The sequence below is a fragment of the Dermochelys coriacea genome, chromosome 26, assembly GCF_009764565.3.
Source record: "Dermochelys coriacea isolate rDerCor1 chromosome 26, rDerCor1.pri.v4, whole genome shotgun sequence".
Lineage (NCBI taxonomy): Eukaryota > Metazoa > Chordata > Testudines > Dermochelyidae > Dermochelys > Dermochelys coriacea.
In genome coordinates this window covers 11,368,744-11,392,412 of record NC_050093.1, presented here as the reverse complement: position 1 = coordinate 11,392,412, position 23,669 = coordinate 11,368,744, and the positions used below count along the sequence as shown (strand labels likewise).

The 23,669-nt window shown below is 43.6% G+C and overlaps 1 protein-coding gene across 1 annotated transcript in view; it reads left to right on the top strand.

Annotated features, from left to right (window-relative positions):
* Nucleotides 1–23,669, top strand: part of LOC119848728 (pyroglutamylated RF-amide peptide receptor-like) — an 88,317-nt gene that overhangs the window by 51,830 nt on the left and 12,818 nt on the right. Inside the window, exons 2-3 of the mRNA XM_043503069.1 lie at nucleotides 19,347–19,505; nucleotides 23,241–23,302. Of these exons, the coding sequence (XP_043359004.1) occupies nucleotides 19,347–19,505; nucleotides 23,241–23,302 (221 nt within the window). The remainder of the gene's footprint in view (nucleotides 1–19,346; nucleotides 19,506–23,240; nucleotides 23,303–23,669) is intronic.

The window sequence follows — 23,669 nt, the reverse complement described above, 5'->3', positions numbered from 1 at the left end:
GCATGGGCCTGCCTGGAGAACGAAGGACAGACATGCCCAGTGGGGAATATGTCTCTCTCTGCGCTAACCTAAGGACTTCCAATGCTGTGTTCCAGTTGACTAATAAACCCTGCTGGTTTGAAAAGGCTACCTGGTGTTACTGCAAATACTTGCTGACAGGCAGTAGTCTCTGAAGAGTGAACAAGTCTCTACCAGCCATCGCTACCAGTCTCAGCTGGACTCAGTGAGCAAAGAGCACAAAGAGAAGCAGGAATGCTGAAGTCCCAGCTGCATGGCCTCCCCCGAAGGAAGAGTGAGATCTACTGGTGTCTGGCACATTGAAGTGGGGTCCCTCCAAGAGGCTGTTCATAAGCTGGGGCACAGCACCATTCTGGTGGGTCCGTGACAGACATCTAGGGCCCCAATCCTCCGGCAAACAATGGAAGTTAGGAGCCTAGATATCTTTGAGGATCTGGGCCTATGTGCCTAACCCCCTCTTCCATCGACATTACCCTGGATGAAATTCCTCCAGCCCCAGAGAGCAGCTCTTTGATGAGCAAGAAGGTGGCAGGGCTCCTTTGCTCCCAGAGGGTGGAGGAGGCAGGAATTGGCTCTCTGTAAGCATATAGAGTAAGTGTGAAGAAAAGTCAACTTGTCCCTTCAGAACTAAGTGTTCCTCCGATGGTAACATGAGTGATAAGACACAGGAAGGCTCTGTTCCGCTTCTGTTGCTCAGCAACACTTAAGCGCATGCTGGAATTTCAGGCAGGGACCAGGCTGATAGGAATCAGCTTTTAATATCTTCTTTGCATAATAATTGTTGCTTTCTCTCTGCTAATGCCCGCTCAGGTAGTTTGATGCATAGACCCCACTCTGCTACATCTTTCCCTGTGCACAGAACATGCTGTATTATCCCATCCCAGCAGGCATTAGGATGGACTGATGAAAAAAGATATAATGATGAAGGTAAGAGAGAGCTATCTAGGGGAATTCAGCATCCCTGAGGCCACATCCACACCACAGAGCTTAACAGAGTTCTTCTGCTGACATAGTGACACCTCCATGAATAATATTAGCTATGCCGACAAAAGCACTCGTGTGACGGCCGTTTTATCCACACCGACATAGTTGCTGTGGGTTTTGTCAGCATTGCTATGTTGAACATAGGAACCTAAAAATGGCCAAAGGGTCAGACCAAAGGTCCATCCAGCCCAGTATCCTGTCTTCCGACAGTGGCCAACACCAGGTGCCCCAGAGGGAATGAACAGAACAGAACAGGGAAACATCAAGTGATCCATCCCCTGTCATCCACTTCCAGCTTCTGGCAAACAGAGGCTAGGGACACTATCCCTGCCCATCCTGACTAATAGCCACTGATGGACCTATCCTCCATGAACTTATATAATTCTTTTTTGAGGAAGTAGATGTTGGCTATAGGGTGTGATTTTTTCACATTCCTAGCTGACACAGTTATGTCGCACAACTTTGTAGTGTAGACCAGGCCTAGGTTAAAAAAAAAAAGTCAAAAAACCCTAAGATGAGGAGTGTTCTGATCCCCTCCTTTCCCTTGGGTTTAAATTAAACACACCCAGGAAACTCAGTCCCAACAGAAAGCGCAGCTATACATCACAGCCGTCAGAAACAAACTTTTTTTTTTGACCAAAAAGCTCATCTTGACATAAAATGGCAAGAAATTGAACAGATGAGGCATTTTCAAAAATTGAATGATAGTCAATGATAGGTGGTGAACAGGGCTGGAATCAACAAGAATGAATGAAGCCGTCCAGTTACAGCCCTGGTTCACCAGTGCCTTGCACCTTGTATAATCGTTCTCACTTATGCCACATGTAAAACGTTACCAGATCAGAATGGTAGCAGTATCACCAACCCCAGTTGTTCAAAATTCATGAGTTGGAGCCCCAAAAAATCATGAGATGTTTTAAAAACGTAACATTGGGGTTCTTTTTATTTGTCTTCGGGTGTCATCATCTTTAGCGATCACATTTTCAAGCTTCTCCCCACAGAAGTGTGGGCTAGTAACTTACTTTATTTTAAAATAAAAGCTGATAGTCTCACCTAATAACAGGGCTCCAGGAGCTGGATCTTCAGGAAAAGCACCAAATATCAGGTGAAAATCATGAGAATTGGCAACACAGTGGTATTTCTTGGCATTCTCTTTGCACAAGTGTGAATGATGATGCAAGCTTCAGGGCAGAAGAGAACGAGGATCAAAGAACCTGAACCCAGGTCTCCTCTTTGATTCAGCCCTCTCTTTTAGCCTGCACATCCTAACTATATCCAAGCCTTGTCACTTTTTCCTTTGCCACATTTCCAAGATCAGATCTTTTTCCCTTCCATTCTGCTAAACTGCTCGTCTAAGCCCTTCAATCTATTTGCTGCACACACTTTTTGCATCTTGTCTTAACCTAAGCTATAAGTGGGGAAAATCCCAAGTAAGGTGATGAGGTTTTAGACCCAAATCCTTTTTTCTCATTCAGGCTAGCTAGATGCTTCATATCTCTTTTCTCCTCCTCCATATTTTGCTACCATCTGGTTCTTTCAGGACTGTTTTCTATGCAGAATAAACCAGCCCCCACAAACGGGTTGCTACACAATGCACTCCAAAGCCTCTTGCAATAGGGGTCATCTCTCTAAATTTCTCATCTATGGTGCTTCCAGTCTCTGCAGTGCTGCATAATAAGTCAAGTTGGCACCCACGTTCAAGAGCATTATCCCTGAACCACGCCAGAAGCAGATGCCATGTGCATCTCATCCTAAAAAGAAGCCTTGATTATTCCCTTGGCTTTCACTGCACATCATGAATCACAGTGGAGTCCCTTGGTGACCTTGTATTCCTCCTTCAGTCAGAACTCCCACAGAAATCAGGGCTGGTCTAAAATGCTGCACTGACCTACACCTAATGCAAACCCACTTATTTCACTGGAATCACATGGAATATGGATCAGCCCAGAATTTCACCTCAGAGTTTTGACTGTGTGTTAATACAGATCCTAAAAGCAACTAGGCAAGGAAGAGAGGAGTATTTTGCTTTTAAGAGGGGCTAGTATTCAAGGGGGGGGGGGATAGTTTAATGGTTAAGGCATTAGCCTGACCTATAGGAGAGCTAGGTTTGACTCCCAGCTGCACTACAAACTCCTTTGGCAAGCTGCTATTTCTCTGCAGTTTTGAGATGTTCAATTTTATGAACACTTCTACTTCCATTGAGTTTATGAAATAGGAGTTCTGTTGTAGACAGACAGACATGAGGGAAGGATTTGGCTATTTTTCAGCTATACACTGTTCACCACAGCAACATGTATGGCTTGGGGGATTTTAAATAACTAGGCATTTTAGCAGACGCAGTACGGGTAGAAGATGAAAAGTTAATGGGTCTTGTCTCTTCTGTAGAAGTTAATATTTTATGAGATTTTCAGAAAGTAATACAATCCATAGAGAAAGTGTGAGTGTAAAATGCCCCTCCAGATACAACACAAGACAATGATTAATTCATATAGCCCTGGTCTACACTGGGGGCGGGGTGGGGAGAGATTGATCTAAGTTACACAATTTCAACCACATGAATAACAAGTTTCAGAGTAGCAACCGTGTTAGTCTGTATTCGCAAAAAGAAAAGGAGTACTTGTGGCACCTTAGAGACTAACAAATTTATTTGAGCATAAGCTTTCGTGAGCTTCAGGAATGCATCTGATGAAGTGAGCTGTAGCTCACGAAAGCTTATGCTCAAATAAATTTGTTAGTCTCTAAGATGCCACAAGTCCTCCTTTTCTTTTTACATGAATAACGTAGCTGAATGAAGTGAGCTGTAGCTCACGAAAGCTTATGCTCTAATAAATTTGTTAGTCTCTAAGGTGCCACAAGTACTCCTTTTCTTGTAGCTGAAGTCGACATACTTAGATCGACTTACCATGGTGTCTGCGCCTCTCGCGGCGGTGGAGTACAGGAGTCGATGGGAGAGCACTTGTGGGTCAATTTATCGCGTCTAGACTAGACGCGATAAATGGATACCTGCTAGATCGATTGCTGCCCGCCGATCCAGTGGATAATGTAGACATACCCATAGAGTGCTAACCACCAGGCAATAAATACAGCTGACATTTGAAATACAGTCTTCTATCATTTCTCCTAAATCCAATATTTTACTGCAACCTATGGCAGAAATTTAAGTAAGGACAGACATTGAATGGAAATGTCATTAGATTTTGTATCCATATTCATTATGCAAATGTTTCATTTTCATCCTGAGAAGCTGTCATGGACAGCAATAAACTTTATTGTCCCAGAAGAAAAACTCACGTGATAAGAAGCAAAGGCAGGGAATGAGGAAGATAATGAAATTCTTCCTTATAGATGAAAAAGCAAAACTGCAGTGAAGCATCTCAAGTGAAGCAAACTGCAAAGGGCTGGTCCAGAGTCAAGAGCATAAACACTTGGGAAGACACAAGTGGGGCTAGATGCTCAGCTCCACTGATGTCATGGAGCTCCCCTGAATTCTACGGACCTATGCCAGCATACCCCCACTGAGGATTTGAGCTGCAATTCCCAAACAAAAAGAAAAGGCACATGTTAAAGTTCAAAGACTGTGGAGACACTGATCTCAGAGCCTTTACTTTTAACAGTCACTGTAGGGATCAGCAAAGGTTGCCTCCCACTAAGCCAGGGGTGGCCAACCTGAGCCTGAGAAGGAGCCAGAATTTTACCAATGTACATTGCCAAAGAGCCACAGGAATACATCAGCAGCTCCCCCATCAGCTCCCCCCCACCACTCCCAGCGCCTCCCACCCACCAGCAGCCCCGCCAATCAGTGCCTCCCACCTCCACCCCCCCCCCCACTCCCCGCACTTCCCGATCAGCTGTTTCGTGGCGTGCAGGAGGGTTGGGGGGGGGCAGCGAGGGCATGGCAGGCTCAAGGGAGGGGGCAGGAAGGGGTGGAGTGGGGGCAGGGCCTGTGGCAGAGCCAGGGTTGGAGCAGGGAGTACCCCCCGGCACATTGGAAAGTTGGCGCCTGTAGCTCCAGCCCCGGAGTCTGTGCCTGTACAAGGAGCCGCATATTAACTTTGGAAAAGCCTCATGGATCTCCGGAGCCACAGGTTGGCCACTCCTGCACTAAGCACTTATCCAGCAAACCCAGGTCCTGATTTTTGTGTCAGGTACACTGGCATAAATCAAAAATAACTCCCGCAAAGTCCATGAAGTTACACCAATATAAAACCAATGTGTGAAGTGAATCAGACCCCTAGTTTGTCTCAGAGTTATACAGTTATATATTTAAACACAAATCAATAACGCTCAGACTTCTACAGAACTTTAATCCAACTTTCAGACAAAGGAAACTTCCCAATTGTTTATGCTAAAAGATAAGCAATAGGGTTTTAAATTGCAGGGCCCAATTCTCTTCTCCCTCAAACTGGTTTGATGCCAGGGTAGCTCCACTGATTTCAATGATGTAAATCAAGAATAACTCAAAACACCACTTAGGTCACTTGTATCAGTGATAATGAAAAGAGAATCAGACCCTAACTGCTAAGTGTTAAGACTTTTAGGATATATTGGCCAAAATTCTGCTCTCACGCTGATGTAAATCTGGAGTAATTCTACTCAAATCAATGGATTTATTCTGTATTTACACTAGAGTGGATACATCTTGGTTCTGTGGTCTCTTCCCTAACTTACTTTAATGTTTTCTTCTTCTTCCCATCTCAGTAAAATTTTGAGCAAGGTCACCCTGCCCTTCTGGAGTTTTGGTGCATCTGTAAACTGTGGACTGTAATTAAATCATTCAGTGTTTCCTGTATTAATCCAGTGCTACCTAATGCAAAAGAGCCACATTAGTTACAGAAAGGAGCAATGTTAGTAGGTTCCATTATAAAGAGTGTTATTAGCAGCAGAAGTTCACTTTAGATTCAGCTGGTAATTGAGTCCATCTAATGAAAACAAAGAAATCTTACATTCTACAAAATGATAAGGGTCTTTATGAAGTCCAATAGCAAAATAAAATGAGCTCAGGGCTAATTATAATGAATCACTGATTATATATTGTAAAATGTAACAGCTCAAAGCTTTTTCATCATATGCCTGAGCTACTTTGTAATGTTGGCGCCATTTAGACTCCTTGAAACATATACCTTAAAAACAAATTCAGACTCAGAACATCATTAGTGTTATTCTTCAGATAGGACCTTTTGTCACTGAAGTTTGGGTGGTGACGTGGATTAAATGGATGGAGTTGGCTTAGATGTCATCTCCCTTTCTTGTCTGGGACTGTGATTTGAGTCTGATCCCATTGGCACAACCCAGCCATCTATTTACATCTGAATCCAAAGAGCCCAAACCTACAAATGTCCCACACTGATCTATAGAGGAGGCAGGTCTGTTACTACTCCCAGGAAAGGGACTTTGGCCTGCTGCAGACTCCGGTGAGGATGTATCATATAAAAAGCCCTAGAGAGGATAGACACATGGGTAGGAAATTAAGAGAAGTTCAGAAGATCCCTGACACCAAAGGGAGTTAGGCACTTAATTACGTTTGAGGAGCTTGGCCTAAGTCCTTTCGCTGAGACCACTGCCTATCATGGCGACCAATATTATCTCATTGTTTCCTTATATTGCCCCATCTGTCTGTCAGTACACATCTATTATCTCTTGTCTTATACTTAGATTGTAAGCTTGTAAGCTGTTGCTCCTTTGAAGTCCATGGAAAAATGCCATTTTGCACCAGCTCATGATCTGATCCCAAATCTGTTTTACAGAGGACAAGCATGTCTCTAGATTTCATGGATGTACATCATTGCATCATGGTAGGTCTAGAACAAAAATCATCGTCCATTTGAAAACAAAATGAGGAGTATTTAGGACTCCATTCCTGTCACTAAAACTTATTGAGATAGCCTGCATTACTGAAGAACGTGTTCTCTGGGCAGTACTCCAAGACAACCATAAAGACATTGGGTAATGTGGTATATATCAGTGCATATTTGACCACTGGTTTCATAAATGGTAAAAGGACGCCCATCTAAAGTACAATGCACCAATCATTTATCATGTAACATCTATATTTGCCTAGCATCACGAGCTTCCATGCACAGGACACATGCAATACAAATCAACCTTCCTCCTATGAATTACCACATCAGTTTCAACTGGATACTGCACTTCTTTAATCATAAAGAAGTGATACACTCTTGCAATATGTTATTGAACAGTTGCAATATTCCACCCTAGAGGAACCCTGGTCTCCACCACATACACTCCTTTGTAATTTGTTTGTATATTTGGGGGGTGGGGGGGGGGGTGAATGCTGCATAAATGGAATATCTCAGCAATCTAATCCCTATCAATTTGCAAGCTTTGGACTTCTCTTACTTTCCTACCCCTATGCATCCAGCCTCTCTAGGCCTTTTTATATGATACACCCTCACTGGAGTTTGCAGCTTCTCCTACTTTTGTATTGTTAGTTACAAGGGGGAATGGCCCTTTAAAGGAGATGAATTTAGCCTCACCTCTGACTAATTAGCTGCCTCCCCACAGTGGGTTTTGATGCAGGAAAAAGGGAGACAGTTCCACTGAGCGGAAGAAAGGATAGGTTTCAGAGTAGCAGCCGTGTTAGTTTGTATTCACAAAAAGAAAAGGAGTACTTGTGGCACCTTAGAGACTAACAAATTTATTTGAGCATAAGCTTTCGTGAGCCCGATGAAGTGAGCTGTAGCTCATGAAAGCTTATGCTCAAATAAATTTGTTAGTCTCTAAGGTGCCACAAGTATTCCTTTTCTTTTTGAAGAAAGGATAGTGAGACCTTCAGGGAGCAGACAGGCAGGAGGTTCAGTGTCAGGATTTTTTCACACCAAGCGGCTAGAAAGGCCTGGCTGGAGCTACCTGCAGTGAATGGAAGGGGCAGAAGCCTTAAAGAGGGAAAGGATTGAGGAAACATTGGATAGCAGGATCTGGGTCTGGGGAAAAACTGTTGGAACTTCAGAGTGGGACAAAGATTTGTTGGGGTTTGAGTTAGTTGTTGAATTGTGATGTTATCACTTACAACCAGACTCCAGAGTAAGATGGTGCTGTTTTTGAGAACTCCAAGAAAAGGAAACTGAGGAGGGTCAGGGTATGAAAGCAGATTGGGTCTGATCCTGATCCAAGTAACCTCTATTAATGGCTGTTGATTCATCTGCCATTCAGCACTTCAATGCAGTTGTTAAATAAGATCAAACCTACCACAAACCTTTGCAGTTCTCCACTAGATAGATGCATACACTGGCTTTTGTTTAAGAGGGTAGTGTGATCCAGTGGAGACAGCATGGCTCTAGAATTCAGGAGATCTATGTTCAATTTGCAGCTCTGCTACTGATGGGCTGGGCAAGTCACTTAACCGCTCTGTGCCTCAGTTTCCCCATCTGTACAAATGGGGATAATGATACTTGCCCTTCCTTGTAAAGTGCTTCACAATCTATAAAAGAAATTGCTATATAAGAGCTAATTATTATGGATTGCAGCCAGTTTTCTGTCCAAAAGGGAATGGACCAAATCCTTGTCTGATGTAATTCAGCATAGCTCCTTTGAATTTATGCTAATTTGCACCTGCCAAATTGTTAAACTCAGTTATTTTACCAAAGTAAATTTTAATTATAGTTTTGCAAGAAAAAATACATCAGTTATTGTTCAAATGTTTTATTAAACCCCAAATATATTATGTCCACTGCTTCCCCTGTACCCATTAATTTTGTAAATACATCAAAAAAATCATCATGTGTCTGGCAAAATTAGTACCTTAGAAATTAATTCTGCTTATTGCTCACAGTTCTTTTATGTTAAGAGGGTTTTTTTCCCCTGCCTCCTAATATTTTAGATTTGACAGACGCTTGTCAAATATTCAATGCCTGAAGGGTCAATCAGAACTCACCACCTTAAGTGACAGGTTTCAGAGTAGCAGCCATGTTAGTCTGTATTTGCAAAAAGAAAAGGAGTACTTGTGGCACCTTAGAGACTAACAAATTTATTTGAGCATAAGCTTTCGTGAGCTACAGCTCACTTCATTGGATGCATTTGGTGGAAAATACAGAGGGGAGATTTATATACACACACAGAGAACATGAAACAATGGGTTTTATCATACACACTGTAAGGAGAGTGATCACTTAAGATGAGCTATTACCAGCAGGAGGGGGGGAAGGAGGAAAACCTTTCATGGTGACAAGCAAGGTAGGCTATTTCTAGCAGTTAACAAGAACATCTGAGGAACAGTGGGGGGACATTTGGGGACAATGTATACCTTCAAATCAGCGGCACTGCGATGGGTATCTGCATGGCCCCTCAGTATGCCAACATTTTTATGGCTGACTTAGAACAACGCTTCCTCAGCTCTCGTCTCCTAATGCCCCTACTTTACTTGCGCTACATTGATGACATCTTCATCATCTGGACCCATGGAAAAGAAGCCCTTGAGGAATTCCACCATGATTTCAACAATTTCCATCCCACCATCAACCTCAGCCTGGACCAGTCCACACAAGAGATCCACTTCCTGGACACTACGGTGCTAATACGCGATGGTCACATCGGAAACCTACTGACCGCTATTCCTACCTACATGCCTCTAGCTTTCATCCAGATCATACCACTCGATCCATTGTCTACAGCCAAGCTCTACGATATAACCACATTTGCTCCAACCCCTCAGACAGAGACAAACACTTACAAGATCTCTATCAAGCATTCTTACAACTACACTACCCACCTGCTGAAGTGAAGAAACAGATTGACAGAGCCAGAAGAGTACCCAGAAATCACCTACTACAGGACAGGCCCAACAAAGAAAATAACAGAACGCCACTAGCCATCACCTTCAGCCCCCAACTAAAACTTCTCCAACGCATCATCAAGGATCTACAACCTATCCTGAAGGACGACCCATCACTCTCACAGATCTTGGGAGACAGGCCAGTCCTTGCTTACAGACAGCCCCCCAACCTGAAGCAAATACTCACCAGCAACCACACACCACACAACAGAACCACTAACCCAGGAACCTATCCTTGCAACAAAGCCCGTTGCCAACTCTGTCCACATATCTATTCAGGAGACACCATCATAGGGCCTAATCACATCAGCCACACTATCAGAGGCTCGTTCACCTGCACATCTACCAATGTGATATATGCCACCATGTGCCAGCAATGCCCCTCTGCCATGTACATTGGTCAAACTGGACAGTCTCTACATAAAAGAATAAATGGACACAAATCAGACGTCAAGAATTATAACATTCAAAAATCAGGCGGAGAACACTTCAATCTCTCCGGTCACTCGATTACAGACCTGAGGGTGGCTATCCTTCAACAAAAAAACTTCAGAAACAGACTCCAATGAGAGACTGCTGAATTGGAATTAATTTGCAAACTGGATACAATTAAGTTAGGCTTGAATAGAGACTGGGAATGGATGAGTCATTACACAAAGTAAAACTATTTCCTCATGTTATTTCTACCCCCCACCCCCCACTGTTCCTCAGATGTTCTTGTTAACTGCTAGAAATAGCCTACCTTGCTTGTCTCCTTCTCCCCCCTCCCCCCCCCCCCGCTGCTGGTGATGGCTCATCTTAAGTGATCACTCTCCTTACAGTGTGTATAATAAATCCATTGTTTCATGTTCTCTGTGTGTGTATATAAATCTCCCCTCTGTATTTTCCACCAAATGCATCCGATGAAGTGAGCTGTAGCTCACGAAAGCTTATGCTCAAATAAATTTGTTAGTCTCTAAGGTGCCACAAGTACTCCTTTTCTTTTCACCATAAGTGAATTAGGCATGGCATTGTACTGTATTTCCACCTGCATTTTAACAAATGCAAGGTCAGTTTCAAGTGCTAAATTCAGCACATTGGTAGGAAATGAGATTATTAAAATAACTCATTTTCCATTCCATTTGATCCACCCAGCCTATACGGGGGTGGAAAGACACTGCATCTGAATAAAGAATGCAATGGAAAAGGTTGAGATGGGATACGTAAAAATCCATTTGATGTATCTATCTCTTGTTGAGCAGGAGACAAGAAATATCCCATTGCTTTGAGTTAAGAAATTAGCCATGAGAGTAAAAAGTCCATTTCTCTTTCACAAACAGTTCCCCACTCTATTTAAACTAATAATACTTAGCTCCTGTCATAGATCCAGTCCCTCTTCTGATCACCCACTGCACTCTCTTTGGTCACTTGAATACAGACCTAAAAGTGGCAATTCCTCAACAAAAAAACTTCAGAAACAGACTCCAAGGAGAAACTGCTGAACTGGAATTAATTTGCAAACTGGATACAATTAACTTAGGCTTGAATAAAGACTGGGAGTGGATGGGTCATTACACAAAGTAAAACTATTTCCCCTTGTTTATTTCTCCCCCTACTGTTCTTGTCAACTGCTGGAAATGGCCCACCTTGATTATCACTACAAAAGGTCCCCCCCCGCCTTGTCCCCCCCCCGCTCTCCTGCTCATAATAGTTCACCTTTCCTGATCACTCTTGTTACAGTCTGTATGGTAACACCCCTTGTTTCAGGTTCTCTGTGTATATAAAATCTCCCCACTATATTTTCCGCTGTATACATCCGATGAAGTGAGCTGTAGCTCACGAAAGCTTATGCTCTAATAAATTTGTTAGTTTCTAAGGTGCCACAAGTCCTCCTTTTCTTCACTGCACTGCTGTGACCCTCTGATCAGATCAGAGGAGGAAATATCTTTCCCCAGCTTGAGCACACCTATTGTTCATTCAAAGCACCATGGTTTATTGTTCTATTGTTCATTCAAAGCACCGTGGTTAATACTAAGTATCTCCCCATTGTCCTCAGCCTGAGGAAGACATGCTTTTCAGGCTGGTAAGACACAGGGAATACACATAGAGAAGAAGAGCTCTGTGTAGCTTGGAAGCTTGTCTCTTTCACCAACAGAAATTGGTCCAATAAAAGATATTACCTCCCCCACCTTGTCTCTTGTTTGCACAGACAGATCCCTGAATGATATATAGGCACTTTCCTTCCTTAGATCACAGAGCATGTTACAAAGAAAAGTCAGGACCATTTTGCCCATGGGGAAACGGACGCACTATAGAGGGAAGCAACTTGCCCAAGGTCACCCAACAGGTCAGTGGCAGAACTGAGAATGGAAGCTAGGTCTCATGACTCCCAGTCCAGTACTCCAGCCAGGGAATCACAGTGTCTCCTCCTAGGAAAGCTTCCTTATGTTAGAATAATATTAAGGGAGAAGAATGGCAACCTTTAAGCTATAGCCCTAGACAGACTGTGTGACAGATTTCAGAGTAGCAGCCGTGTTAGTCTGTATTCTCAAAAAGAAAAGGAGTACTTGTGGCACCTTAGAGACTAACAAATTTATTAGAGCATAAGCTTTCGTGAGAGAGGAAACTCAAGACGAGAGTATATGAAACCAGCAGGGCACAGAATACAGTATATTCCTTTTTTATGATACATTACAATTAATTTGCTTCTGTGCATCTGACTGGCCTCTCCAGGATGAAAACAGAACCACTGAACTGGGTATCATAGGTCCTATACAGCCAGCAGATAATGGAGATTTTCCTTTAGGCATCAGTGCTTTTGAAGTCTATTTTTGCTGCCATCGCTGTGTGGTACTGCAATGTAGGTTATTAAGAAATGTGATGTGTTAGGTGCGCATGGATTTGTTACAATATTTTTATTACTATCTAGCTCTTATACAGTGGTTTTTAATCAGTAGATCTTGTCGAGGACTCAAACCCCAGATGGTACGGTTCATTGTCTGACCGGAAAGAGACAGGCAACACCAGTAAGGTCCGAACACAAAAAAGAAAGTCAAAGGAGCTGCACCAATTTACACCAGCCTAGGATCTAGCCTTTGGGCTTTGTCGTGCTCAGCTGCTTATCTGCTTTTCTTCCCATCTCCCTTGATTCTCTTCTCCCGTTGCCTTATCCTCTCCCATCCCTGTTTCCTGATGGGCAGACTGTATCCCCAGGCTTTGCTAACAAACACACCCCCCCCCCACTCCCAAGGGAATCACTACACTGACAATACACATGCCTAATGCTTGGATAGCCCTTTTCATCTTCAAAGCAAATCTCCACACCTCCAAATCTTCACAACAGTAGTGGAAGTGAGGCATTATCCTATTAAAATAGAGAAAGAAGAAGCACTGCACAAGAATTGGACTGCGTTATCCATAAACATCTGGGTTCTTCACAATTAACTTTAATAATACATTTTTCTCTTCCAACAGTCTTCATGTACATCTGTTAACCCTTGCAAAACCCCAGTGAAGTAGCTATCCCTATTTTACAGATGGGGAAACTGAGGCACAAAGCGAGTGGTTAAGCAACTTGCTGAATACCCCAGTGATTATCTGGGAATGTAAGTCAGGAGTTCCCGGCTCTTGGTCTTGTGCTCTGACCACTAGATCGTGTCTTAGACCTTTTCTACACTGGGGACAACCCCTGGTGCAGACAATATAAACCCTTACAAGCTGCAATTTGCAATGGTGCAGCTGGCTTCTGTGTCAAGCAGGGGTTGTCTCCACTGGTGAAAACAGGGGCTTTGCCTTTCTGCGCTATAGTTTAGGCTGGTGAAGCTAGGCTGGTAGCTGGTCAACGATGACTGAAATCAGGGCAAATCTCCAATGCTGATGAGCTCTCAGTCTTGCCGAACAAGGGGAAACACCAGGTTTGTACAGGAAGGGGAAGGTATGAAAAACTGGGAATAGCACTAGATCAAAGAAAGACGGGGACCCCCCTTGCCAGAAATGGAACTGTGATTGCTTAAACCACAAATCAACTCTTGAACCTCAGGGGTTCAGCTTCCCAACAGAACTTACACAAAAGCCAAACAGGGCCGCAGGAACCCAATTCCAGACAGAAATGATGGGCCAGATTTCAGCTGATATCACTCCATTGATGTCCATTTACACCCGCTGAAGACCTAGCCTTTTAATTGCTAAATTACATTAGAAATGCTGGAGCAAATTAATCATTGGCACACCTTGTACAAGTGGATGGAGTGACACTAGGGATTTATTTGGTCTGGAGCCTTCATAGGCTCATTAAAAATCAATTTGATTCTAGACAGCAGAATTTTCTTGTGTTAGAAAGGGAAGAACTGTATTGTTCACTTAACTGCTGACTTAACGCCTTACACCCATGTGGCCAACAGTTACTATTCCTTCATGTATACTCTCTATACTGAACAGGTCAAAAGCAAGCAGCCCATCTCCAAATGCATCGTGGCCTCAGCCATATTGTCTGGGAGTTGGATCTGGCAAGCTAAGCAGGACTGGAGTGAGCTAGTTTGCGTAATCACTGCAGGGTGGTCTCTAGCCTTTATCCACAGCCAAGCCAGCTAGCTTGGCTTTAAAGCAACACCAAACTTGAGCCAGAGGATTTTGTGTGTGTGTGGATGAGGTGGGTAAGAGTATTAGGGGCGACACCCAAGTAAAAGCCCACGTTAATGCTGCAGGGAAGACAGCCTCTAAGTGGCTTGTCCATGTTCACACAGCATGTACTATGGCAGAACAGGGAATCAAAAATCACCTCTCCTGAGTCCTAGCCCAGTGGAACTTCATCCATCTCCTTCCAGCCTGAATTATATTTTTTGTGTTGAGATGTCCCAGTGGCCTGCCCCCTTTCTGTTCCCCCAGGGTCATTCAGGGACACCGTATGGCCTCTCTTCCTATAGGTTTCGGAGTAGCAGCCGTGTTAGTCTGTATTCGCAAAAAGAAAAGGAGTACTTGTGGCACCTTACAGACTAACAAATTTATTTGAGCATAAGCTTTTGTGAGCTAATAAATTTGTTAGTCTCTAAGGTGCCACAAGTACTCCTTTTCTTTTTGCGAATACAGACTAACACGGCTGCTACTCTGAAACCTAAGCTCCTATAGTGCAGCTTGGGAGATGTACCAGGTCAAGCCACCATGCAAAGGTTCTTCAGCATAGAATAGAAAACCCCTGGCTTTCCCAGCTCCAGCCACAGCAGGTAGTAGACTCTATCAGCTCCTAGCACATCCACTAGGGGGCAGACTCTCAAAGGTGCCCAATTCCCTTTGGCAATTAACCAGAGAAGACTATCGAATTCCCATTGGTGCCTTTGACAATCTCCTCACTGTGATTATTTTAGCCAGCGGCTTTAGGAATAACTCATCTCCAGATCCAGGGCTAAGAAAGAACTCCAGTTTCAAAGCCCAGACGCGTCCATGCTAAAAACAATCTCTCCACCTCTACGTGTTGGGACTGTGCTCCAGAGAGTTTGCTACTTGAGAAAACATATATTCAGCCTCACATCGCCCGTTGAGTTCTTTCAATCTGTATCCACAATCTTCAAACCTCTATTTCCTTAACACTTCCACATAAATCAGACACGAGGCTCAGAAAAGACAGCCTCATGTGTCCCCGTCAGTTGCTAGGGAGCCCAGCAGATGAGCAACAGATTAGATGAGCTCCCTTGAAGTTCTTTCATCTCGGGGGAAGAGGCTGTAAATTGAGAAGAAAATTGTTCAAACGCCAACAATTTCATTGTACTCTGGGAAAGTCTCAGATGCAGATAAATCCCCGGCAATAGCATCAGATGCTGCTGCCAGTCCTGGCTCTAAGAAAGCAATCGGGCTGAGATAGAAACTCATCCTTTCCAAAGAGGTGGGGGGCGTTCACTATATTATTTGGCATATGCAATCCAGGCAAGCGTTCTTGTCAACAATGTTCAAGGCACAAAGACCTCCAGGAAGTTGAGTCAGTATTCACTTGATGCAGATGTCTTTCAATATTCTAGCATCCTAGTGGGAGATTGGTAATATTGTACCCAGCATCTGGCATCTGGAACAAAACACAATTTCAACTGATTCTCATGCAAAAGAAAACCAGATAAAACCTCCATCTACTGATGCCAGCATGGCTGATCCTTGTGTCTGCTTGTGATGGCCATGTGATCAGATAACTTCAGAAGGCCATTCATCGTTGACTGGCATGATCAGACTTCAGCATCCAGCTTTCCCCTCTTCTCCAACAGAACTAATGCCCTTTAGAGCTTCTCATTCCACTGTTCTGAAATGCAGGGTTTTGGTGGTGGGGAATTCTGCTCTGTTATACTGATATAAATCTGAAGTCAAGTGGAGTGACTCTGGATTTATACCAACATAGCTGAGCAGAATTTGATCCCAAATCATCATCCTAAAACTTCGCCCTCAATCAATGGAGTGGCACACTAAAAAGAGATTCAGGAACTGGGAAACGCTAACCTAAAAACAGTGTTATAATTCTTCAGAGTAGCTTGCTTAACATCCCAGCACGATGACTTTGGTAGCCTGATGAATGATGCATATTCCATAAATTATCCGCCCTAAGTGCCTGATATCCAGTTGCTCTGTTCCTCCCTTTGGGAAGGGTCAGGGGGCATGGTGGAAGGTCGTTTTTAAGCCACCTTTGATATCTTAGCATCCTGCTGCAAGTAAAAGCAGCCTCGCGGCTACTCTACCTATGCTCTACTTCACATGGTCCCCTGTCTGCCCTGGAAGGCAGAAAATACCCATAGCAGTTCTGATTGGCCCCAACACCATGCTTTGGGAGCAGGTTGGGCATAGAGACCTGGTGGCTGTGAAGGCATTTGCAAAAGGGGGTATTTTCAGGAAACTGTTTTTGACCCCAGCATGCTGCCAGAGATGCAGAAGGATGCTTTAATAACACACCACCTCTTGCTTATATAGCACTTTTTGCCCATAAATCTCAAAGCACTTTACAGAAGTGCTCAGTATCATTACCCCTATTCCACAGAAACTGAGGCACAAAGAGGGAGCATGACCTGCCCAAGGTTACCCCAGCAGCAGAGCTCAGATTTCCTGAGTCCCAGTTCAGTGATCTATCTACTAGGCCACAGTGAGCTGAAAGTTTAGTGTAAATGAGAATCAGACCATAAGGCTAAAATGATCCATCCAGCCCCTGTCCTGAGCACAAGGCAGGCCTTGCTCTCCCCAGTCTGTGGACCCCAATGGCTGGAGATAGGGTCAGGGGACGTGATCATTCCCTCTATTCAGCACTGGTGAGGCCTCATCTGGAGTACTGTGTTCAGTTTTGTGCCCCACACTACAAGAAGGATATGGAAAAATTGGAAAGAGTCCAGCGGAGGGCAACAAGAATTATTAGGAGGCTGGAGCACATGACTTATGAGGAGAGGCTGAGGGGACTGTGGTTATTTAGTCTGCAGAAGAGAAGAACGACGGGGGATTTGATAGCTGCTTTCAACTCCCTGAAGGGGGGTTCCAAAGAGGATGGAGGTCGGCTGTTCTCAGTGGTTGCAGATGACAGAACAAGAGCAACTGTCTCAACTTACAGTGGGGGAGGTCTAGGTTGGATATTAGGAAAAACTTTTTCACTAGGAGGGTGGTGAACACTGGAATGGGTTACCTAGGGAGATGGTGGAATCTCCATCCTTAGAGGTTTTTAAGGCCCGGCTTGACAAAGCCCTGGCTGGGATGATTTAGTTGGGGATTGGTCCTGCTTTGAGCAGGAGGTTAGACTAGACGACCTCCTGAGGTCCCTTCCAACCCTGATATTCTATGATTCTATGACCCATGCCTGCCCAGACCTCTTTGGGCAGCTCTGGTGGGGCTTTTCCATAGGGCTGAGCTCCGTGTACCACTCAAGCAGCATCCTGCTGCTGTTTGCCCCATGGAACCCTACTGACTCCACAGCCTGGCGGTATCCATACCTGCAGAGCCCAGGGCTGGATTTGAGCTCAAGATATGCTCTGGCTTGGTGCAGTCCATTTAATATCTGAGTGATACTTCCCTATTACCATTACACTGGTGAGGTCTTGGCTGCTTCCGAATACTGGTCTGACATCAAAGAGGCTTACTATAGCAGTATCTAAATCTAAGGTGGTGCATGTGTGGGAGGGGTTTTAAAGGTGATACTGTTAATTATTATTGGGTTTGGGGAGTTACTATAGTACCTATGAGCCCCAGTTGTAAGCCAAGATCCAATGGTGCATGGTGCTGCTCGGCTCTTCAAGAAACTCCACCTTCCTGCATTGTGTCATGGAGTCTATTGGATCACTCTGTAGTCCCGATCCTAAAGGCTCTTGTGTTACCAGGTGCTGGGGTGCACTGCAGCAAAAGCAGTGCCTGCACTAGGACATGCTGGCTAAAATGTCCCTTCTTTCACAGGGGGCTGGAAGGATTGTTGAGAAGTCATCACGCTCAGCCTCTCGCTGCTTGTATGTTTTAGTTCTGAAAGGCTGGGCAGACATCCAGTAGTCGAAAGTAATGTGTCAATTGCACATTATCCTACACCTGCCTGCAGGAAAGAAAAGCATTGAATTCATATTGCAATTAAGTGGAAGCCTGCTGGACACATGGCTAGATTCTCTTCCCTGTTTTCCTGCCACTTTGCAATGCTCAGGTGGTGCCCAGTCTCTAACTAGCTCGCTGAGATTTTCCCAGCATAGGAATGCCTACATACTTCAACGGACCCCACAATCTAGTGTAGGAGCATGTCTAGTGGGCAGAGGGGTAGAGCACACCTGAGCTTGGCCAGTTCTTAGCTGATGCCTGGTCTCTTGGGGACCATACTACTTAGTGTATTTTAGAGACGCCTTTAGGCTGCTCTGACTTAGAGCAGGGCCAGGCCAAGGCAGCTAGAAGTAATCAGGAAGTTACAGCTAGAGTTGTGCAAACAATGGATTTTTCTTTTTGCTGGCAATTAGAAACAAAAAACCAACAGCCAACCATCACCACCACCAGCTGAGGAGAAGGGCGGGGGCGGTGTTGTTTGGGGTTGAATGCAAAATGACATTTTTTGAAATGTTTTGGCAAATCCAAAAGTCAAAAAAAAGTTTTGGGTCAAACTAAATATTTTATTTTGACAATATCATTTTGACAGTTTTTAAACATTTTTTTCTTTAAAAAAAATAAAGAAAGAAAATTTTGAAATGGAAAGTCATTTCAAACTGAAAAATCCAAATCACTTGATGTGTTCCAATTTTTTTCCCCCGGTCAAAACAATTTGGCAAAACCTGCAGGAATTCGTGAAATGTTTCCGTGATGCTGAATCTCCATTTTTTTCACCAAAAATAAGTTTTGGCTGAAAAATTTCACCTAACTCTAGTTATCACCGGTTCTTTGACAGTCCCCTCCTCTCCTGGGCTAAGTAGAGCTCTGCCCAGGAAGGAATCTGGCTCAGGTTATTTGACAACCCCAAGATTAAAAAGAAGTACATTCATAGAGGACAATCTGAGTTAGAATTGAGCCCCCCCTTCCACCAGCTGAAATTTGCTCCCAGGCCTTAGGGTTAGGGTTTATTTCTACCATGAGAGCCAGCATACTAAAATGTGTCTTTCTTTTTTAGGCCCCTTTGTGTGCAAGATGGTCCCCTCCATTCAGACCACGGCAGTTGTGGCCAGCACGCTTACCATGACATGCATTGCTGTAGAGAGGTACCAAGGAATAGTTCACCCACTGAAGATGAAGAGACAGTACACAAACAAGAGAACCTACAAAATGCTAGGTATGGCTGAGTATATCTGTAGGGTAACTGGTAATGGGGCATGGAGTTTTGCACCTCTACAGTATTGCAAACCCCAAATGTTCAAAAATCATGAGTCAGGCTCACCAAAAACATGAGACTGGCTTTCAGATCATGAGATTATGTACAAATAATAGATTCAAGGTTCTTTTTATTTGCCTTCTATTTATTTACGGCTTTTTGAGCCTATAGAGTGCACTGAGGTCACATTTTTGAAGCTTTCTCCATAGCCATAAGGGCTAGAAACTTACTTTTTCTTTTTAAGAATGAAAGCTGAAATCATCCCATATCCACTTGACTCCAAGAGCTGGGGCTTTAAGGAAAACAATAATCATCATGAGACTCATGACAAAATTGTGAGAGTTGGCAATGCTGTCTCTAGGACATGTTCAAATCCAGCCCGTGTTGGACAAACATAGGGAAACTCCAATGGAAGCTAATAAGGGAGCCTTCCCATTAACTTCCATGAGCATTGGCTTTGAGCCATTCTAGGCTGGCTGGTTTTTCTCTTTCATGAAAAAGACAAGTCATTCAGACTGAAAGCACATGGTTTCTTTTTGTGTCTGGCTAAACACAACACTGGGCAGGCCTGTAACAGAGGTGAGTTCTCTCACCCAAACACACCAGTGCATTGCACAGTTTAATACCTCACTATTTTCTTGAGTCCACTCTAACAGTATGATTCTGCTCTCATTTACACCATCTTTACATCAGCATGATTTCAGTGGAACTATTCCTGATCCCCCGCCTGCTCCACCATGAAAGTGTGGGAAGAATCAAGTTTTACATTGTTGTTTTCAACAGAACTATAAAGACAGTGGGACTGATTCTGATCCTCTTACTCACCCTGAATAGCAACTTGTTCCATGAGTGGCCTCACTAAAATCAGTGCTGTAGGATCTGGTTTACTTTTGCTCTTAAAAACCATTGGTTTCAAAAAAAAAATGTCTCGGGTCAGGGACGTGTGTTTTTTGTTTTAATTGGATACATTTAAATCACATTTGAATCCCAGGTTCAATGATAAATGACACTTTGTCCTAAATTTAGTTATAACTCTTATGTCTGGGCAGAACAGGTCCTTGTGCCTTGGGTGATTTCAAACAGGTTGCACAAAAAGCACTGGGATGACACAATCTGTGGATAAACCTGCATGGTTGGGATGGACTAGATGACTTGGTTTTAGAACTGGTCAAAACATTTCCAACAGAACATTTTCCCATTGGAAAATGCTCTTTCACTGAAACAGACATTTTCTGCAGGAAGGTATCCGCTGTCGATGAAATTTCATCAAGGAAAAAGAATTGGAACGCAGCATTTTGGTGGTGTCAGAATGGAACGTTTTGACACTCTCAGACTGTTCCATTTTGATTTCTCATTTCTAAATGACTTTTCATTTTGAAATGTTCATTTATTTTTAAAATCAAAATCGGACCGAAACGTTTCAATTTTCTGGGAAGAGGATGTTTTGATTGACCCCAAGTGAACATTTTTCAAAAATTCAGGTAGGCAGAACATTTCCAAAAAAAAGATGTTTGGTTTTGTTCCAGTTGAGAACAAAAACAAATCTTCAATTTTTTTTGTGGGATGCAAATTCCATTTCCTACAGATCTCTACGTCGTAGGACTAGTCGAGAGGAATCCATAGCTAATGCCACGTTAAAAGGGGATATATTCCAGAAGCAGACCGTACACAGGAAAGAGCACGGCAGAATACCCCTGGGGCTACTGGGAGCATCTACTCCCCCATTCATTCATAGCGGACTCCTTCAGCACCACTCTATCCTGCTCTGGGGTGCTTCGTACTAGTGATGAGTCTCTGCTGGGGGAAGATGGTAGGTGCTCTCCTGGGGGAATGCAATGGTTCCTCCTGCCCAGGTGAAAAAGAGTGTGTGTGTGTTGTGGAGGTCTGAGCAGGGCTTCCCTAGCCCGCTCCCCAGTCCCCAAACAACCATTCATCAGCAGGCAAAAGATAGCCCAGCAGCGCTGCAGTTATCTAGTGTGATTTTTGGCTTTACAGTGTTCAGCAGCTTGGCTTATACAATGCTTGATCCTGCTCCTCTGAAATCAATGACAAAGCTCTCTTCAGCAGGGCAGGGTCGGGCTCACCATAGGAAGAACTTGTCGGTTCAGGACTTCTTGCATGCTTACAAGGTTTTCCGTTTCCTTCCCCTGCCTGCATAGAGGGCCAGTGTACATAATTCTGAGCATTACATCGATCCTCAAAACTGGGCTTAAGTGGGACTTCAGGGTACATAGTCCTCATGCTGGCTCTCCGCACAGGGAAAAATTCATCTTCCAAGAGAAAAAGAATCTGCATTACCTGTGTGTTTGTTAAAGGGAAAGAAAATCCTTCAGCCTAAGTTACACCACACCAGTGTGACCCCATTGATTTCAGAGGACATAAAAGGGAGCAGAGTATCTCCCTTTCTTTGCAGCCCACATCTGGCTTTGTGCAGGCTTCAGGCAATTTTTTTGAAAGATTGAAGAGTATTTAGCACTAGACTCAGGATGAGATAGAGAGATCAAGAGATGGGGAACTTTGTGAGCTCTTAAATCCCTCTGAAATAAAAACATAATCTAGTTTCCTGGCACTAAAATCATCTGTTGGATCTCAGAAAAACACACCCTCACAAAAGGCTGCGGGGAGACCTGGGTGAACTGCACAGGCTCCATTCATCTTATCTCAAACCCTACAAGTAGGATGACATTTCTTGAACAGTTGTACAGCAGGTGCAATTAACAAGACAATGCTCATTCACCACCCACAGTAGTTACATCTAAGGTTTGATCCGATGCCCAATGAGGCCAGTGAAAAGGCTTTTGTTGACTTAATTGAACATTTCCTCACACCCAGACAGTTATTTCCCAATATAAGCATATGGAATATTGTACAGATGAAACAATACAAAGTTAAGCAGCACAGTGAGACACCTTTTTTAAAAGGTATCCAATATATTGGGCCAAATTGTGCCATGATATATAGTAGCTCCAATGGTATAAATCAGGGAAAAACTCATAGTTACAAACACAGTGACTTTCCCAATAACCAAAATTCATTGCACATGAAATTTGCCCCTGTGCAGAGGGCTAACCCAAGGTCTACATCCCATTTGAACCATACTTTGAGCACTTAAAATGGTGCATAACCCATAGTCTTATTCTGCTGACTTATTAGTCTCCTTTACTCACACCGCGTAGTAGTTTTCTTTAGTATAGCTCCATTTAAATCAATGGAACTATTTGCAAAGCATGATATTACTAAGCATGAGCAAGGGAGGCAGAATGAAAGCATAGTGTGATTATTCGTTTGGAACAATTTTCTTACTCTGAAAATTTGATTTCAAGTGAACAACATCTGGAGTTGGCTGGATCTGGAGACTGAAATGCCGTTCATTTTAAATCAGGAAAATTGTAAAGGAATAGATATTAGATTCTTAATCTGTAACTGATTCACCTTGACAACGAGCAAAGAATTCTCTGCAGAGAGAGATAGAAAGGCCAAGTTGAGTCCTGCAGTTATGTATAATTAAAGTGAAAAAAACAAGATGCTTCTTGATTGGCAAGCTCTCAGTTATTAGAAATCTAGATCCTCAGCTCTTTCATTCTAGCCAATTCACTTGGCAAAAGTAAACACTGACAAACGCCTTGAGATAAATGTCGAAAAGTAACTGTCATAATTGAAAGAATTAATTTCTTCCTTTCTTCTCTCTTTAAACAGGATTCGTATGGACGATTGCAGTCATTGTTGGGTCGCCCATGCTGTATGTTCAGACTCTGGAGGTAAATGCCAGTAACCCATTCATGGAAGAGAATGCTCATCCGAAAACTGCCATCCAATGTTATTGTTAGGGTATGTCCACCTGCAATAAAACATCCAGGGCTGGCCTATGTCACCTGATTTGGGCTGGCGGGGCTCAGGCTGTAGGGCTATGAAATTGTAATGTAGACATTCAGGATTGGGCTGGATATGTCAACACTGCAGCACTTGTAGACATACTGAGCTAGCTTTGATCTAGCTGGTTTAACAATAGCAGCAAAGCCTTAGCAGCCTGGGCTAGCTGCTCGAAACCACATCCTAGTGAGCTTATACAGTCCGTCCTGCCGTCGTTCCACTGCTATATTATTTGAGCTAGCTAGATCAAAGCCA